General features: G+C 34.6%; 2 protein-coding genes and 1 pseudogene across 2 annotated transcripts in view; 2 read left to right on the forward strand and 1 right to left on the reverse strand.

The window, feature by feature from the left end:
- The first annotated feature begins 933 nt into the window (after window positions 1–933).
- LOC114541969 (fibrillin-1-like) lies at window positions 934–18,744 on the forward strand. The gene is made up of 11 exons (XM_028561755.1): window positions 934–1,014; window positions 11,828–11,957; window positions 12,115–12,347; window positions 15,434–15,476; window positions 16,160–16,282; window positions 16,542–16,664; window positions 16,817–16,939; window positions 17,553–17,675; window positions 17,833–17,955; window positions 18,205–18,327; window positions 18,578–18,744. Exons 2-11 carry the CDS (start codon window positions 11,861–11,863, stop codon window positions 18,742–18,744), a joined length of 1,278 nt encoding a protein of 425 aa, XP_028417556.1. The 5' UTR covers window positions 934–1,014; window positions 11,828–11,860.
- On the reverse strand, window positions 3,088–4,870 carry LOC114541978 (annotated as a pseudogene).
- LOC114541976 (ryncolin-4-like) overlaps window positions 4,834–19,176 on the forward strand; it is an 86,562-nt gene continuing 72,219 nt past the window's right edge. The window contains exon 1 of the mRNA XM_028561763.1: window positions 4,834–4,861. The gene's annotated coding sequence lies outside the window, so the exon portion shown is untranslated. The remainder of the gene's footprint in view (window positions 4,862–19,176) is intronic.

A 19,176-nucleotide genomic window follows, 5' to 3' on the forward strand; every position in this document is an offset into this window, starting at 1 on the left:
GCTCGCAATGAATATTTGAATGCGAGCTTATACAGTTTAAACGTTTGACCATATATATGAGACCAATAATCAGTCATCACGTTCAGCAATTGTTGCCATGCATAACAACGTAAATATTGTGTACTACATAATTTGTTGCTGCATGGCTTAATCAAAGGACATTTTGCTACATCATCGGGGATATAACATTCAGTCTCAAAAAAGATTGTACGAGGAATATTTCTTTTTACCTAATCGAAAAATGCTGTTTGGAGTTGATTTTGAGAACAATTTTCTTAAAGTTTACCTTTTTAGCAAAGCCCCCTCCAGACGTACTTATAATATTCAATTACGCAGACTTTACCGTTTACGTTAACGGAAAACGATGTCCGGTAAAAAAAGTTATTCACGCCAGTTAATCTCAAGTCGAAGTTAGAATTAAGCGGAAAGCACTTCCTAACATGCAATAACTTATATAACTATTTAGCTTTATTTAACTACTTTTTTCGCTTTTTTAATTAACTCAAAACCGAACAAGTTATTATCGAAAACTGAATGCAAGTTTACTACGAACTCCATTTTTTTCCACGCGTGATATGTACACGTTTCTCGCGGGAAACTATGAAGTTTCTAAAGTCAAACCTTTCATTGTTGCTATTTTATGATGAATGTCATTTTTCAGAGTGATCTATGGAAAGGTCGATTATGCATTTTAGTATAATAGAGCGTATCCTCGTTGATTTATAAACCGTAAAAACTATCCTTTTCAGAACTTTGCTTTAGAGACAACATTCTCCCTAACCGCATTATATTTAATGCTCGGCGTTATACGACTGTTCACAAACTGTCAAATAAGAGACGTTGATGCTTATTATTCAGCTTGCACTTGAATAATTTATTTGCTGTTGAGTGTTTATAATAATACAAGAATAATAAATTTGCTAGCATGCATATCAGTATTTTCCTGCTGTTCTAGGCAAACCAACTGTTCAAAGTCCTGAAATAATTTCCAATAATCTTATAACCAGAGTTGTGGTAAGTCATTTTACACATTCAAATTTATTTCCACTCACTTTGTTTCGCAAAATGTGACCAAAGTTTTTTTGTTGATTTGGGAGTTTGTAGGTTATAGATGCCCTTAATGAACGAAGGATTACTAGCAAGCAGGTTTTCAGCGCAAAACAATACACATACAAACGCGCGTTTTTTTGTGGGAGAAGGGGTTTGGGGGAAGCACTCCTACAGGATGTAATTCCTTGTGGTCAATCTCTCATCCCAAAGACACATTCTTAAATGGCCGTTAAATCGTTGTCCTGTGGTTTATATTCTCCCAATTAGGACTCCCATGATGTCATGTGCACACGCTTTATATACCATGAAAGAGGTAGCTAGCCTCTAAGACATCAACCTGAAACATTCAAAATAAAGTGTTGATCAAGATAACCCAACTTTGACAAAAACTGTCAAAGGCTAAAATGCATCCCATTGAATGGCTGAGTTACACAATTTAAATTTTCACCTAGTTGTAATGATGAAAATAGCTAAAGATAACGGTTCAATGTTATCTATTTGTGCATACTTGTACATGAATTTTTCCAAAGCAACCTAAACGATAAGTTGTAATACCAATTCCGAAACCATTCAACGCCACTAACTTCTATTGAAGATCATTTCAAACCAACAAGTCTTACTTCACAGATATAGCTAAGCTGTGGGAGGGTTTTCCCTTAATTCCTAGCCTGCGAATAACGAAATATATTTATACGCTTATTCCACGGTGGGGTATAGGGGGGAAATGCGATAAATAGATCTATTTATTGCGTTCCCCCCCATTGTGGAATAAGCGTATAAATAGATTCTGTTATTCGCTCGCTACTTAATTCCTTGCTTTCAGGGATGGGAGATTAGTGACCAACTTGATGTTAAACAATTAGCTTTGTGCATGAAGTTGACTACTAACCCAGGCCTTGGTATATCTTCTCCATGCACCTAATCCATGCTAGACTAAACCGGCGTCGATCAATGGTTTACCCGCACGACCGCCAATAATCGTTTGCTAATATTATAAAAAAGATGAGGTTTCCTCAGGTGAAGTGACCCACGGATAGTTCCCTCAAAATTTCGTATAAATTCCTATTTTATTTCGCTAATTTAATGTCTTTCGATGTTGTTTAAAAACGTGGAAACTTCAGGCTAATGTTGTGCAAGCATCTGTGATTATTAGGCTGTAGATTTTGTGGCATTTCTACCGGTAATTTCGCGGATAATTAATTTCTACATTTACGAAACTATAACTGTAATGTTTTAAGCATACGCGCAAGTATCACACGCGCAGTCAAAGTCTGGGCTGCCTATGTCTGTACTTGAAGATTTTGTTGAAATTTTAACAGTTACCTAAGCTGGTAGGGTCTTTAAACGCCTGCAGAAAACGAGTGATATCACCTCCAATGTTGTGACTATATTTTGTACGAAATGATGAAAATAATTGCTATCGACGCTTTGCCATTGAGTCATTCCATAATATAAACTTATAGTTATAGCTAATCTAGGCCCAGGAGATTATTTTTATAGTTGAAAATAGCGAGGGGTGCTGTATTTCATGTATTGCTAGTCATAAAATAAAACAAGTAATATTTTTATCAATATAATTTATGTGTTTTGACGTGCTTTTGTTAAATAATATATAAATTAACACACATCTTTGCAATAACACGTTTTTTGCTAAAAAGGAATAGTAGTATTTATTTATGAGCAGCTGCCAATGTCAGAGTTTAAATATTTGTTCACATACAGCACTTGAGACAAGTGAAATGAATGAAATTATTTTTTATTGCCGTAGCTATAGTGTCAAGAAAAATTCAAAATAAAGTGTTGAAGATAACCCATCTTTGACAAGACTGTCAAAGGCTAAATTACATCCCATTGAATGGCTGACTGAACTGAACTGAACTTTAATTATCCACGGTGAATTCATCAGGGTTACAAATTGTAGCTACATGCATATAAACTATAGTTATATACACACTAAAATATATAATACAAATACAAATGAACATGTTTTCCACGAATGCCGTGTTTATCGAATATAACGTTTCAACAATTTTTAATTCATTTACATTCTGCTTGTCTGATATTAGTAGGTAGGCTGTTCCACAAGACCGCACCACTATAACTAAAGCAGTTTTTCAGATAATTGGTGCGGGGTAATGGAACAGCAAGTTTGTTCACAGAGTCTCTGAGTGAATATTTAGTTACATCGTTATGATTTATAAATTTGGAATGTAGACATTCAGGAGTGAGACCGTGTGTAGACTTATAAACCATCAACGCTTTCTGAATTTAGCGTTGCGTATTTAGATTGTCCCATCCTAAAATTTCCATTATATATATAATAATTATAATTATAATAATTATAAATATGTCCTGCATCGGCGTCAAAGTTTGAAAAGGTTAATACTCGAGCTGCTCGGTTTTGTAGTTTCTGGAGTTGATTGACTAAGGTCTTTCCAGACGTCCCCTATACGACGTTACAATAGTCAAAGTGAGGTTGTATTAGAGCTTGATAGATAAATTATAATGTTTTTGATGAAACAACAGACCTCAAACGCTTAATAACGGCGATACCAGATGCTACTTTTTTAGTTGTTTTGTCGATATGGTAACTCCAGGTTAGGTTCTCATTAATTAAGACATCAAGAGATTTTGTTTTAAAGACTCTTTTGATTAGAACGCTATTAAATTTTAAATTTTGAGTGATGCAATTTAAATTTTTACGCAGTTGTCATGATGAATACAACCAACTCGAAATGTAAACACAAGCGGGACAAAGAAGATAACGTCCAAAAACTACTTTTTGTGGATTTGCTCGCAATGAATATTTGAATGCGAGCTTATACAGTTTAAACGTTTGACCATGCATTATATGAGACCAATAATCAGTAATCACGTTCAGCAATTGTTGCCAAAACAACGTAAATATTGTGTACTACATAATTTGTTGCATGGCTTAATCAAAGGACATTTTGCTACATCATCGGGGATATAACATTCAGTTTCAAAAAAAGATTGTACGAGGAATATTTCTTTTTACCTAATCGAAAAATGCTGTTTGGAGTTGATTTTGAAAACAATTTTCTTAAAGTTTACCTTTTTTGCAAAGCCCCCTCCAGACGTAGTTATAATATTCAATTACGCAGACTTTACCGTTTACGTTAACGGAAAACGATGTCCGGTAAAAAAAGTTATTCGCGCCAGTTAATCTCAAGTCGAAGTTAAAATAAAGCGGAAAGCACTTCCTAACATGCAATAACTTATGTAACTATTTAGTTTTATTTAACTACTTTTCTCGCTTTTTTTATCAACTCAAAACCGAACAAGTTTTTATCGAAACTGAATGCACAAGATTACTACGAACTCGATTTTTTTTCACGCGTGATATGTACACGTTTCTCGGGGGAAACTGTGAAGTTTCTAAAGTCAAACCTTTCATTTTTGCTATTTTATTATGAATGTCATTGAAATTTTCAGAGTGATCTCAGGAAAGGTAGATTATTCATTTTAGTATAATAGAGCGTATCCTCGTTGATTTATAAACCGTAAAAACTATCCGTTTGAGAACTTTGCTTTAGAGACAACATTCTCCCTAACCGCATTATATTTAATGCTCGGCGCTATACGACTGTTCATAAACTGCCAAATAAGAGACGTTGATACTTATTATGCAGTTTGCACTTGAATAATTTATTTGCTGTTGAGTGTTTATAATAAGAATAAGAATAATTTATTTGCTAGCATGCATATCAGTATTTTGCTGCTGTTCTAGGCAAACCAACTGTTCAAAGTCCTGAGATAAAATCCAATATATCTTATAACCAGAGTTGTGGTAAGTCATTTTTAACATTAAAATTTATTCCCATGTGACCAAAATTTTTTGTTGATTTGGGAGTCTGTAGCTTATAGACGCCCTAATGATCGAAGGATTACTAACATGCGGGATTTCTGCGCAAAACAATACGTATACACATGCGTAATTTTTTTTTGTGGGAGAAGGGGTTTGGGGGAAGCACTCCTATTGGATGTAATTCCTTGTTGTCAATCTCCCATCCCAAAGACTCGTTCTTAAATGGCCGTTAAATCGTTTTCCTGGGGTTTATATTCTCCCATATAGGACTCCCATGATGTCATGCATGTGCACACGCTACATACCATGAAAGAGGTAGCTAGCCTCTGAGACATCCACCTGAAACATTCAAAATGAAGTCTTGAAGATAACCCAACTTTGACAAAACTGTCAAAGGCTAAAATGCAGCCCATTGAATGGCTGAGTTATACAGTTTAAATTTTCACACAGTTGTAATGATAAAATAGCTAAAGACAACGGTTCAATGTTATCTATATGTTAATACTTCTACATGGATTTTTCCAAAGCAACCTAAACGATATGTTGTAATACCAATTCCGAAACCATTCAACGCCACCAACTTCTATTCAAGATGATTTCAAACCAACAAGTCTTAATTCCTAGATATAGCTAAGCTGTGGGAGGGTTTTCCCTTAATTCCTAGCCTGGGAATAACGGAATATATTCATACGCTTATTCCACGCTGGGGGAGGGAAACGCGATAAATAGATCTATTTATTGGGTTTCCCCCCACTGCGTGGAATAAGCGTATAAATAGATTCTGTTATTCGCAGGCTACTTAATTCCTTGCTTTCAGAGATGAGAGATTAGTGACCAACTTAATGTTAAACAATTAGCACTGTCCGCGAAGTCGACTACTAACCCAGGCCTTGGTATATCTTCTCCATGCACCTAATCCATGCTGGACTAGACCGGCGTCGATCAATGGGTTACCCGCACAACCGCGAATAATCGTTTGCTAATATTTCAAAAAAGATGAGGTTTCCTTAGGCGAAGTGACCCGCGGATAGTTTCCTCAAAATTTCGTATGAATTCCTGTTTTATTTCGCTATAATTTCACGTCTTTCGATGTTGTTTAAAAACGTGGAAACTCCAGGCTAATCTTGTGCAAGCATCGGGATTATTAGTTTGTAGATTTTGTGGCATTTCTTCCGGTAATTTCGCGGATAATTAATTTTTAAATTTACGAAACTATAACTGTAATGTTTTAAGCATACGCGCAAGTATCACACGCGCAGTCAAAGTCTGGGCTGCCTATGTCTGTACTTGAAGATTTTGTTGAAATTTTAACAGTTACCTAAGCTGGTAGGGTCTATAAACGCCTGTAGAAAACGAGTGATATCACCTTCAATGTTGTGACTATATTTTGTACGAAATGATAAAATTATTGACTATCGACGCTTTGCCATTCAGTCATTCCATAATATATAAACTTATAGTTATAGCTAATCCAGGCCCAGGATATTATTTTCTTGGTTTAAAATGGCGAGGGGTGCGGCATTTCATGTATTGCTAATTATAAAATAAAACAAGTATTATTTTTATCACTATAATTTATGTGTTATGACGTGCTTTTGTTAAATAATATATAAATTAACACACATGCATCTTTGCATTAACAGGGCATCTTTGCAAGGAACAGTAATATTTACTTATGAGCAGCTGCCAGTGTCAGAGTTTAAATATTTGTTCACATACTGCACTTGAGAAAAGTGAAATGAATGAAATTCTTTTTTATTGCCGTATATTGTAAAGAAACATTCAAAATAAAGTGTTGAAGATAACCCAAACTTTGACATAACTGTCAAAGGCTAAAATGCATCCCATTGGCATTGAATGACTGAACTGAACTGAACTTTATTTATCCACGGTGGATTCATCAGGGTTACAAATTGTAGCTACATGCAATTAAACTATAAATATATACACCCTAAAATATATAATACAAATACAAATGAACCTGCATGTTTTCCATGAATGCCGTGTTTATCGAATATAACGTTTCAACAATTTTGAAATTCATTTAGGGATTCTGCTTGTCTGATATTAGTAGGTAGGCTGTTCCACAAGAACGCGCCACTATAACTAAAGTTGTTAATAAGATAAATGGTGCGGGGTATTGGAACAGCAAACTTGTTCACAGAGTCACAGTCTGAGTGAACAGTTAGTTACATCGTTACGATTTATAAATTTGGAATGTAAATATTCAGGAGTGAGACCGTGTGTAGACTTATAAACCATCAACGCTTTCTGAATTTGGCGTTGCGTATTTAGATTGTCCCATCCTAAAATTTCCATTATATGTCCTGCATCCGCGTCAAAGTTTGAAAGGGTTAATACTCGAGCTGCTCGGTTTTGTAGTTTCTGGAGTTGATTAGCTAAGGTCTTTCCACAGTTCCCCCTTATACGACGTCACAATAGTCAAAGTGAGGTTGTATTAGAGCTTGATAGATAAATTATAATGTTTCTGATGAAACAACAGACCTCAAACGCTTAATAACGCCGATACCAGAAGCTACTTTTTTAGTTATTTTGTCGATATGGTAACTCAAGGTTAGGTTCTCATTAATTAAGACATCAAGAGATTTTGTTTAAAGACTGTTTTGATTGGAACACTATTAAATTTTAAATTTTGACTGATACAATTTAAATTTTCACGCAGTTGTCATGATGAATACAACTCACTCGAAATGTAAACGCAAACGGGACAAAGAACCAAACAATTAATATTTTATTTATTTTGTGCGAGGAGATAGAAAAGAATAGAGATAACGTTCTAAAACCACTTTTTGTGGATTTGCTCGCAATGAATATTTGAATGCAAGCTTATACAGTTTAAACGTTTGACCATATATATGAGACCAATAATCAGTCATCACGTTCAGCAATTGTTGCCATGCATAACAACGTAAATATTGTGTACTACATAATTTGTTGCTGCATGGCTTAATCAAAGGACATTTTGCTACATCATCGGGGATATAACATTCAGTCTCAAAAAAGATTGTACGAGGAATATTTCTTTTTACCTAATCGAAAAATGCTGTTTGGAGTTGATTTTGAGAACAATTTTCTTAAAGTTTACCTTTTTTGCAAAGCCCCCTCCAGACGTACTTATAATATTCAATTACGCAGACTTTACCGTTTACGTTAACGGAAAATGATGACCTGTAAAAAAAGTTATTCGCACCAGTTAATCTCAAGTCGAAGTTAGAATTAAGCGGAAAGCACTTCCTAACATGCAATAACTTATATCACTATTTAGCTTTATTTAACTACTTTTTTCGCTTTTTTAATTAACTCAAAACCGAACAAGTTATTATCGAAAACTGAATGCAAGTTTACTACGAACTCGATGTTTTTTCACGCGTTATATGTACACGTTTCTCGGGGGAAACTATGAAGTTTCTAAAGTCAAACCTTTCATTGTTGCTATTTTATGATGAATGTCATTTTTCAGAGTGATCTATGGAAAGGTCGATTATGCATTTTAGTATAATAGAGCGTATCCTCGTTGATTTATAAACCGTAAAAACTATCCTTTTCAGAACTTTGCTTTAGAGACAACATTCTTCCTAACCGCATTATATTTAATGCTCAGCGCTATACGACTGTTCATAAACTGCCAAATAAGAGACGTTGATGCTTATTATGCAGCTTGCACTTGAATAATTTATTTGCTTTTGAGTGTTTATAATAAGAATAAGAATAATTTATTTGCTAACATGCATGTCAGTATTTTGCTGCTGTTCTAGTCAAACCAACTGTTCAAAGTCCTCAAATAATTTCAATATTCTTATAACCAGAGTTGTGGTAAGTCATTTTAAACATTAAAATTTATTCCCATGTGACCAAAATTTTTTGTTGATTTGGGAGTTTATAGGTTATAGATGCCCTTAATGATCGAAGGATTACTAACAAGTGGGTTTTCTGCGCAAAACAATACACATACACACGCGTAATTTTTTTGTGGGAGAAGGGGTTTGGGGGAAGCACTCCTATTGGATGTAATTCCTTGTGGTCAATCTCTCATCCCAAGGCTCGTTCTTAAATGGCCGTTACTGAACTGCATGAACTAAACTGAACGGAACTGAACTTTATTTATCCACGGTGGATTCATCAGGGTTACAAATTATAGCTACATGCAATTAAACTATAAATATATAAACACTAACATATATAATACAAATACAAATGAACCTGTTTTCCATGAATGCCGTGTTTATCGAAAGTAACGTTTCAACAATTTTGAAATTCATTTAGGGATTCTGCTTGTCTGATATTACTAAGTATAGGCTGTTCCACAAGATCGCGCCACTATAACTAAAACTGTACATGTTTTTAAGATAATTTGTGCGGGGTATTGGAACAGCAAGCTTGTTCACAGAGTCTCAGTCTTAGTGAATATTTAATTACATCGTTACGATTTATAAATTTGGAATGTAAATATTCAGGAGTGAGACCGTGTGTAGACTTATAAACCATCAACGCTTTCTGAATTTGGCGTTGCGTATTTAGATTGTCCCATCCTAAAATTTCCATTATATGTCCTGCATCGGCGTGAAAGTTTGAAAGGGTTAATACTCGAGCTGCTCGGTTTTGTAGTTTTTGGAGTTGATTGGCTAAGGTCTTTCCACAGTTCCCACATACGACGTTACAATAGTCAAAGTGAGGTTGTATTAGAGCTTGATATATAAATTATAGTGTTTTTGATGAAACAACAGACCTCAAACGCTTAATAACGCCGATAACAGAAGCAACTTTTTTAGTTGTTTGTCGATATGGTAACTCCAGGTTAGATTATCTTCAATTAAGACACAAAGAGATTTTGTTTTAAATACTCTTTTGATTAGAACGCTATCAAATTTTAAATTTTGACTTATGCAGTTAAAATTTTCACGAAGTTGTCATGATGAATACAACTCACTCGAAATGTAAACACAAGCGGGACAAAGAACCAAACAATTATATTTTATTTATTTCGTGCGAGGAGAAAGAAAAGAATAGCGATAGAGATTTGTGGATTTGCTCGCAATGAATATTTGAATGCGAGCTTATACAGTTTAAACGTTTGTCCATATAATTATATGAGACCAATTATCAGTCATCACGTTCAGCAATTGTTGCCATAGCAACGTAAATATTGTGTACTACATAATTTGTTACTAGCTTAATCACAGGACATTTTGCTACATCATCGGGGATATAACATTCAGTTTCAACAAAAGATTGTATGAGGAATATTTCTTTTTGCCCAATCAAAAAATGCTGTTTGGGGTTGATTTTGAAAACGAACGAAAACTTTTTTTAAAGTTTACAACCCTTGAAGTTTTACCGCTGATTTGAATTTCCCTTTCTCAACATTACCTTTTTTGCAAAGCCCCCTCCAGACGTACTTATAATATTCAATTACCAGACTTTACCGTTTACCTTAACGGAAAATGATGTCCGGTAAAAAAGTTATTCGCGCCAGTTAATCTCAAGTCGAAGTTAAAATAAAGCGGAAAGCACTTCGTAACATGCAATAACTTATGTAACTATTTAGCTTTATTTAACTACTTTTTTCGCTTTTTTAATTAACCCAAAACCGAACAAGTTATTATTGAAAACTGAATGCAAGATTACTACGAACTCGATTTTTTTTCACTTGTGATATGTACACGTTTCTCGGGGGAAACTATGAAGTTTCTAAAGTCAAACCTTTCATTGTTGCTAATTCTATGATGAATGTCATTTTTCAGAGTGATCTATGGAAAGGTAGATTATGCATTTTATATTATTAGAGCGTATCCACGTTGATTTATAAACCGTTTGAGAACTTTGCTTTAGAGACAACATTCTCCTTTACCGCATTATATTTAATCCTCGGCGCTATACGACTGTTCATAAACTGCCAAGTAAGAGACGTTGATGCTTATTATGCAGCTCGCACTTACATAATTGTTGTTGAGTGTTTATAATAAGAATAAGAATAATTCATTTGATGGTATGCATATGAGTATTTTCATTGCTACTGTTCTAAGCAAACCAATCGTTCAAAGTCCTGAAATAATTTCCAATATATCTTATAACCAAAGTTATGTACACACGCTACGTGCCAAGAAAGTATAGCTAGCCTCTAAGACATCAACTTGACCAACCAACACACGCTAGTTGAACAGTATAGCATTCGACTGATCTATGATTAAAAAAATTACTTAAAGCTGAGTCTATGAGCTTGAACGTGACAATCAGAAGCGCTTTTCCCCAAGCCCTTTAAAATTGAAGCTATTTTAGATGACGCATTGAATATTCTTCATAGTTTTAGATTATTTCATGATCACGTCGTTTAAAAATTTAGTTTGTGAAATAAGAGATCAAAGTTCGCTAGCGCCATGTGGGAAAAATAAACAAACTGTAACAATTAAGCAAACTACGTGCTCACGAGAATGATCGTCAGTCACGAGCTTTGCTCAATCATGTCGCACAATTAATCTCCATCTTGGCTAAACTGACACTCGAAAAATATCTGGCTATTGCAGCGCCGGTTAAATATGTGTGTTATGGCGCGCTTTTGTTTAATAATAACATTAACACACATCTCGATCTAGCTTTACCATAAAACATGTCAGTGTAAAACTTTGAAATATTTATGGACGTTGATACAGAATTTTTTGAAACAAGTGAAATAAATGAAATTATTTTTTATTACCGTATATTGTAAGGAAACGTTCAAAACAAAGTGTTGAAGCTAACCCATGTAATCTTTGTCATGATAACTGTCAAAGGCTAAAATGCATCTCATTGAAGCGCGTGTATGTCGATTACGTGGCTATATCAACTTAATTGAATTTTCAAATTTTCACGAAACACAGGCAACATCATATCTCACGATCATTTTCTATTGGTCTTTTCTTGGTCATAACTCGTATGAAAAATATCTTCCAGAATTACCGAGTCAGACAAGAAACGATTTAAACGATGTTTGTTGCGGCCAGCTTGAGCTTGCTGTTGCTTGCTATTGGAAACATTTCAGCAAACCAATGTTCCCCGACGAATTACGACACAATCATAAAAGGTGAGTATTGTGGAAAAAAGTTAGAGAAAAAATTAACCATTCAAACACCATTAAAACGTTTCATATGGTGAAATCAGTCCAGAATAAAACACATAATTTTAGTTGACATTTGGACATTAAAATATTTGTCTTTGAAGAATTTTGTTGAAATTTTTAGCAGGTCCATCATTGCCTGCGGATGAAATAATATCAAGACACAATGTTACATCTTCAGTTGTCATGTTGGGATGTCACACTCACTGCAAAGACGAAGACAAATGTGTTGGATTCAACTACAGAACAACAAAAAATGTTGAGAATTGCCAACTGACCAACGTTACTAGAAAGAAAGAAGAAACGAAACTGACCGGATATTGGATATTGATGATATTGATGAGAAATGTTGAAGCAGTAAGATTGATAAATTAAATGATATTTAAGAAAATATAGAAGAAATAATCCGTGTTTCTATATACAGTTACTTTTGACCATTTTTACAATATTACTGTGGTATGAAAATAAAAAACTCTGGGATATTTGTGAATAAATTGGAACAAATGAGACTATTTCAGTCATCAGGTGTGAAAATTATATAATCTGACTGTCACTTTTCAATCATTTTTGTCACAAAAACATAGATTTTGCACCAAATATATATTGCCAAACTTTGCACAAATAAGAGGAAGAAATATTAAATACATTTCAAAACTTAAGACGAGATGGTTTGGAAAAAACTAAATTTTTACCTGAGTTTGTGTCGGCCTTTTCCATTTTCCCAGACGAAAGCGCCGAAAAGATTAATGAAAACATCACAAAAACGCCTCAATTGAAAGGCAAAACTTTCAAACCTGAAAACTATGATAACAACGATGAAACCAAGCTGAAAGGTATCGAAAAATACGTAAAACAAAGGCGAAAAACGGCATTTAACTCGGCGAATAGTTTTGTACTGCAAATAATACAAAATACTGTTTTTTTGCATAATAAACCTCGTTTCCATGCTCCGCGAAGGCGCGGTTACGAAGTTTTGCAATTGGTCTATAGGACGAGTTTTTCCTAGTGTTTCTATAAATATATAGAAACACGAGTACGGTAATAAATGTTTTCTACTTTATTTATCATATAACTCATTAAAAAGATTTTATACAATTGTCAAGTTCGGCAGGAAAGTTCCTGAGTTTCTATACAGTTATAGAAACACACTTCTTGACCAATCAGAAAGCGCGTACTGTAATATTATTTGGATGTCGTATATCAGTGAATTATTATGAAAATCCATAAACAAGACAAAGTGTAGTAGACAAGAACCAGCATGCGCAGAGTTTCTAAACGCCTACGGGCTATATCTCGTCCGTTCGACAGCAGTTTAAAAACTATACAAAAAATAATTATATTAACTATATACGTATGTTCGTACGCTATACCATATGTTCAAACCCAATACTAATGTCACCTCCGTACCCACAGAACTTTAACGTGAGTATTTAGGGACTTGAAGTTGAATCCAGCGGTTGCTGTAAATACTCAGGACGCTAATATCTTTTGATTATATGAATTTTTATTCATTACATAGAAATTCGTCAATACCGTTCTACAGAGACGTGCTCTTTGAAATGTTTAGTGGGGCTAAATTATTACAAAAAATTACAAGCCATTTTATAGTTCAGCTGGTGGTAAAGGCGAGGCAGAAAAACAATTAAGATTAGCAAAATATTTTTAGACAGTGTTACACACTAGGCGATCAAGTCTATTTCCCAACAGAATTTTATCTCTAAATCGTCAGTTTCGTCAGTTTCAGGCATTTCCTTGCCCGCCTACCAGAAACCACAAATTGTGCGCAAAACATTGGCGTGACTCGGCACTACAAATCCGTTCAACATGAAGCTAAAGATAATAATAACTGAGAACCTAAATTATTATTATTTACACAGCTGTGGTAGCATGCAAATTAATAGCACTGGTACCCAACCCACAGAAAACATTGTAAACAACATCCTTCAAACAAAGTCAGTGATATTTAACTGTTTTCATACTGCGAAACACAATCATTTCAATTTTCAAACGTTGATAGTTTCTTCATACCGATGATAAACATAGGCAAAATATAGACTACATAGAAATAAATTAATAATAAATCGTCACTGGACCTGCAAAAAGGTGTTGTTCAAAATTTGTTTACGATTTCGTTTGAAGAACGTCAAAAACCTGTCCCGAAGAAATTTGAACTTTTTGAAACTTGTAACTTTCGGCACAATTTAACTTACTTTAAATTAACCATGGTTTTGGCAGTTTTTTTTGTTCTGCGAACAAGACTTGATTGCCTGAATCAAGCAATCCTTAGTGCAAGTCGATGTACGAATTTCAGAAATCCGTATACTGTAAGCAAGGTATATTGGTCGGTCAATTTGGTTCGCTTAATTAAATCATTTCTCCGCCGCCCCAAATTTCGAGGCCTTTGCGTCTTTTGTGATCAGATATTTTTAAGCAATAACGTCAAAGATAGCAGGAGTGATTTACTGAAGTTTTCCTCGCTTTGCTGATTATTTTATGTACAATTAATGCATGGTTAATGACCCTTCACACTCACTTCTGGCAAAGATAACCATATCGAGGACCCGCTTACAATGAACAAAATATTAAATCTGTAGAAAAAGTTCAATCAACGCACAACTTTCTGTTCTCATTACACAAGAAAATATTGTTATTAATAAATTGTAGTAATATGTTTTCTCTATAACTGTGATTTTAGGACCACTCTTTATAAAATCTCTCTTATCCCCCGGATATTGTGACTGAACATAGCGGAGTCAAAAAGGTCATTATCATTGGATGGTTTTGTTAGGTCTGCGCATGTGCAAAATATAAATGAGTGGAAACCATTCATCAGCAACTTTCTCATTAGCTGAGTAAGAAATTCCTATTTTTTTATAAAATTGTTTTTAAAAACTTCACGAAATAAAATGGGAAAAATAATAACAGATGCAATGAAAATCATCATGAAACATTTATCAAAAACAAAAAGAGTTGTTCTTCAAGAAACGAAAGCGAAAACGGTTTTACGCTCTATATAAAGCTTTGAAATGTTTTGTAATTGTTCATAATATTTCTGTATTTGCTGTGTGAAGAGGGATGCAGTTTATTTATATGTGAGCTTTATACGTCGTTTTCCAAAGTCATATTGGGCTATGAAAGGCTTTTACACCATCGCTTTAATTTAGTGTCTCGAAGATTTCCTTGAATATTATTAATATATAATAGTATAATTTCTCGTGTAATTACGGGATAAACATAGAGTCGTGAGTCTTTAAAGACTATTAATACCACTCGTTCTTCGGACTCGCGCTGTTTTGAAGCCTTAAAATACTCACTCGTGCTTGTTAATCCGTAATTGCACTCGATATGATACTGTAACTTATACTAATATATTTACTAATGTATAAAGAATAAAATCAATTTTTTAATAATTTCAGTATTTTTTTGTAATCAATTTTGTGTAGGCGAAGAAGGCGGTTGAAGAAGAAAATCTTATCAGGAAATCAGGTAATTTGCTTTATATTTATCAAAAACATCATAATTTTAAATTTTGGAACTTTTGGAATATCATTCGGCACAAAACGACGAGATTTTCAATATTAACTAAATTATTTTATTAACTATTATAATATTATGCAATGAGAATGTTTAAATCTTCTGTCAATATATGCGCCACATCAATGCAATACGTATCAATGAACCTCGAGCGGGACCTCTCAGTTTAATGAAGTTTTTGTTTGGGGTAGCGACTCGAACCCTAACCCTTAGCAAAAACCATGGCTATTCGCTAGCGAAGTAGAAATGCTGATCCAGCCGGTCAAGAAGTTGCTTGAAAAATTGTGAGACCAGTAGTCTAACTTCAAAAATAATATCAAAAAAAATTTTTTCATGCTTGAGAGATCGTATTATAGTGAAAATTACATTGTCTTAATTTCGAGTGGGATTCATTCAATTAAAGCCAGGATGAGTTGAGGAAAGTGTGTTAAATATCGGTATTCTGCCAGGAATCGAATTAAGCTATACGCCTTTGCGACCCCGGTGCAATCTGCAATGCTTCTGCATCAGCTCAGAAGAACGGGTGGAGTTGGTGTGGATTAAGAATCGTAATTCCTGCAAGTAGGCGACTGAATCACTGAATTAAGGCTCTGTGTCCTAATTTTGAGTGGAAATGATACACACATTTATTTCAGACGTTGACGAGTGTTCCCTGGGAACTCACAAATGTCACTCAAACGCAACCTGCAATAACACCATTGGCTCCTACGAATGTCACTGTCACGGAGGATTTGCTGGAAATGGGAAAACATGCTTAGGCAAGATTATTTTAATCGACTTTTTAATATAGCTAGAGGTTCAAACCAAGTAGACAAAGTTATCTATATAAGCACTTCTAGTTCTAAGGAATCTGGTACGAAATTGTTCTCTCTTATGAAGTCGATTGTACCAGCATTCTTTTGACGGATAATTTCTTAAATGCAATGCAGTGCAATGCAATGCAATGCAATGCGTGAAGTTATATTAAACAATGTAAGTGGTCTTCGACTAGGCTCCTGACAAGATCGTTTATTTCAGATGTTGACGAGTGTTCCCTGGGATCTCACAAATGTCACTCAAATGCCACCTGCAATAACACTATTGGCTCCTACGAATGTCACTGTCGCAGTGGATTTTTAGGAAATGGGAAAACATGTTCAGGCAAAATTAATTATTTTACATTATATTAATTTTACTAACATGTTATACTTGTATCAGCTATACATTTTGTAGGCGTCAGCCATCCATTTTTAACGCAAGAATTTCTATCATATTATAATTATGGTTTATGAACTTTTTATCGTTCATTTCAGATGTTGACGAGTGTTCCCTGGGAGCTTACAAATGTCACTCAAACGCAACCTGCAATAACACTATTGGCTCCTACGAATGTCACTGTCGCTCAGGATTTGCTGGAAATGGGAAAACATGTTCAGGCAAGATTATTTTAATGACTTTTTATATTGCAAGAAGTTCGAACCAAGTAGACATGCAAAGTTATCGATATAAGCACTAAGTTTTCTAGCTGTAAGGAATCTGGTACGACATTGTTCCGTTATAGGAAGTCGAGTGTACCAGAATTCTCTTGACGGATAATTTCATAAATGCAATGCAATGCAATTCATGAAGATATATTAAACAAAATGTAAGTGGTCTTCGACGAGGCTCCTAACAAGATTGTTTATTTCAGACGTTGACGAGTGTTTCCTGAGAACTCACAAATGTCACTCAAATGCAACCTGCAATAACACTATTGGCTCCTACGAATGTCGCTGTCGCGGAGGATTTGTTGGAAATGGGATAACATGTTCAGGTAAAATTATTTTAATCGACTTTGTATAGCTAGGGGTTCGAACCAAGTAGACAGAGTTATCGATATAAGCACTTCTAGCTGTAAGGAATCTCGTACGACATTGTTCTCTCTTATGAAGTCGAGTGTACCAGAATTCTTTTGACGGATAATTTCTTAAATGCAATGCAATTCATGAAGATATATTAAACAATGTAAGTGGTTTTCGAACAGGCTCCTGACAAGATAGTTTATTTCAGACGTTGACGAGTGTTCCCTGGGAACTCACAAATGTCACTCAAATGCAACCTGCAATAACACTTTTGGCTCCTACGAATGTAACTGTCGGAGAGGATTTGCTGGAAATGGGAAAACATGTTCAGGCAAGATTAATTATCTTACATTATAATAAAATTACTATTTACTAACATGTTATACCTGTATCAGCCATAAATTTTATAGGCGTCAGATCAATTTTTAACGCAAGAATTTATATCATATTATAATTATAGTTTATGAACTCTTTATCGTTCATTTCAGACGATGATGAGTGTTCCCTGGGAACTCACAAATGTCACTCAAACGCCACCTGCAATAACACTATTGGCTCCTACGAATGTCACTGTCGCGGAGGATTTTTAGGAAATGGGATAACATGTTCAGGCAAGATTATTTTAATCGACTTTTTTATATAGCTAAAAATTAGAACCAAGTAGACAGAGTTATGGATATAAGCATTGCAAGAGGTGAGCAATCTGGTACGACATTGTTCTCTCGTATGAAGTCGAGTGTACCAGCATTCTTTTGACGGATAATTTCTTAAATGCAATGCAATGCATGAAGTTATGTTAAACAATGAAAGTGGTGTTCAACTATGCTTACGTTGATTTTTTATAATTACGTTTATTTCAGAGGTTGACGAGTGTTCCCTGGGAACTCACAAATGTCACTCAAATGCCACCTGCAATAACACTATTGGCTCCTACGAATGTCACTGTCGCAGAGGATTTGCTGGAAATGGGACAACATGTTCAGGCAAGATTATTTTAATCGACTTTTTTATATAGCTAGAGGCTCGAACCAAGTAGACAAACTCATCGATATAAGCACTTCTAGCTGTAAGGAATCTGGTACGACATTGTTCTCTCTTATGAAGTCGAGTGTACCAGCATTCTTTTGACGGATAAATTTCTTAAATGCAATTTAATGCAATGCATGAAGATAAATTATATCAAACAATGTAAGTGGTCATCGACTATTCTCCTGACAAGATGGTTTATTTCAGATGTTGACGAGTGTTCCCTGGGAACTCACAAATGTCACTCAAACGCTACCTGCAATAACACTATTGGCTCCTACGAATGTCATTGTCGCAGAGGATTTGCTGGAAATGGGAAAACATGTTCAGGCAAGATTATTATAATCGATTTTTCATATGCAACTCAAATTTGAATCATTTTTCTTAACTGTTCCCTGACTGAATTTTAGTTGTGATTTCCTCTCAAAATGAAAAGTCTCAAACCTTCTTTTTTTAATTATCCTTAATCGAGTAAAGTGCTACAAAATCAATATAATTATATTTTCCTGGGGAATAGAAAGAATCTCAATTTTTTCTTTGTGGGGCACAAGTCTCCAGAGGAACTTTTCAGTTAATAAACAGGGCAGCTAAAATGCGTATATGCATGGGTGGTTTAGTTGCTTTAGTTTGTTTTTTCGTGAAAAATTTTAAGTTTAGAATGTATACAATTTTTTGCGTTTTACACTATTTCGGAAGGTTCTGGTTTATTTGGCATAGCAGGCAAATTTAAAGTTTATTTCTAACGCGCAGACAATGTTAAAACATGACAAAATAAGGAACCTGCAAAACGTAATCTTAATAAAACA

This window comes from Dendronephthya gigantea, unplaced genomic scaffold (genome assembly GCF_004324835.1).
Source record: "Dendronephthya gigantea isolate DGI-Jeju-01 unplaced genomic scaffold, DenGig_1.0 000326F, whole genome shotgun sequence".
Lineage (NCBI taxonomy): Eukaryota > Metazoa > Cnidaria > Anthozoa > Malacalcyonacea > Nephtheidae > Dendronephthya > Dendronephthya gigantea.

Excerpts from the sequence above, each read along its gene's own strand:
- LOC114541969 (XM_028561755.1), top strand. The coding sequence starts at position 11,861 with ATGTTTGTTGCGGCCAGCTTGAGCTTGCTGTTGCTTGCTATTGGAAAC. Across the intron at positions 12,348-15,433 it reads TGATGAGAAATGTTGAAGCA|GCGAAGAAGGCGGTTGAAGA; the intron begins GTAAGATTGATA and ends AATTTTGTGTAG. Across the intron at positions 18,328-18,577 it reads AAATGGGACAACATGTTCAG|ATGTTGACGAGTGTTCCCTG; the intron begins GCAAGATTATTT and ends GGTTTATTTCAG.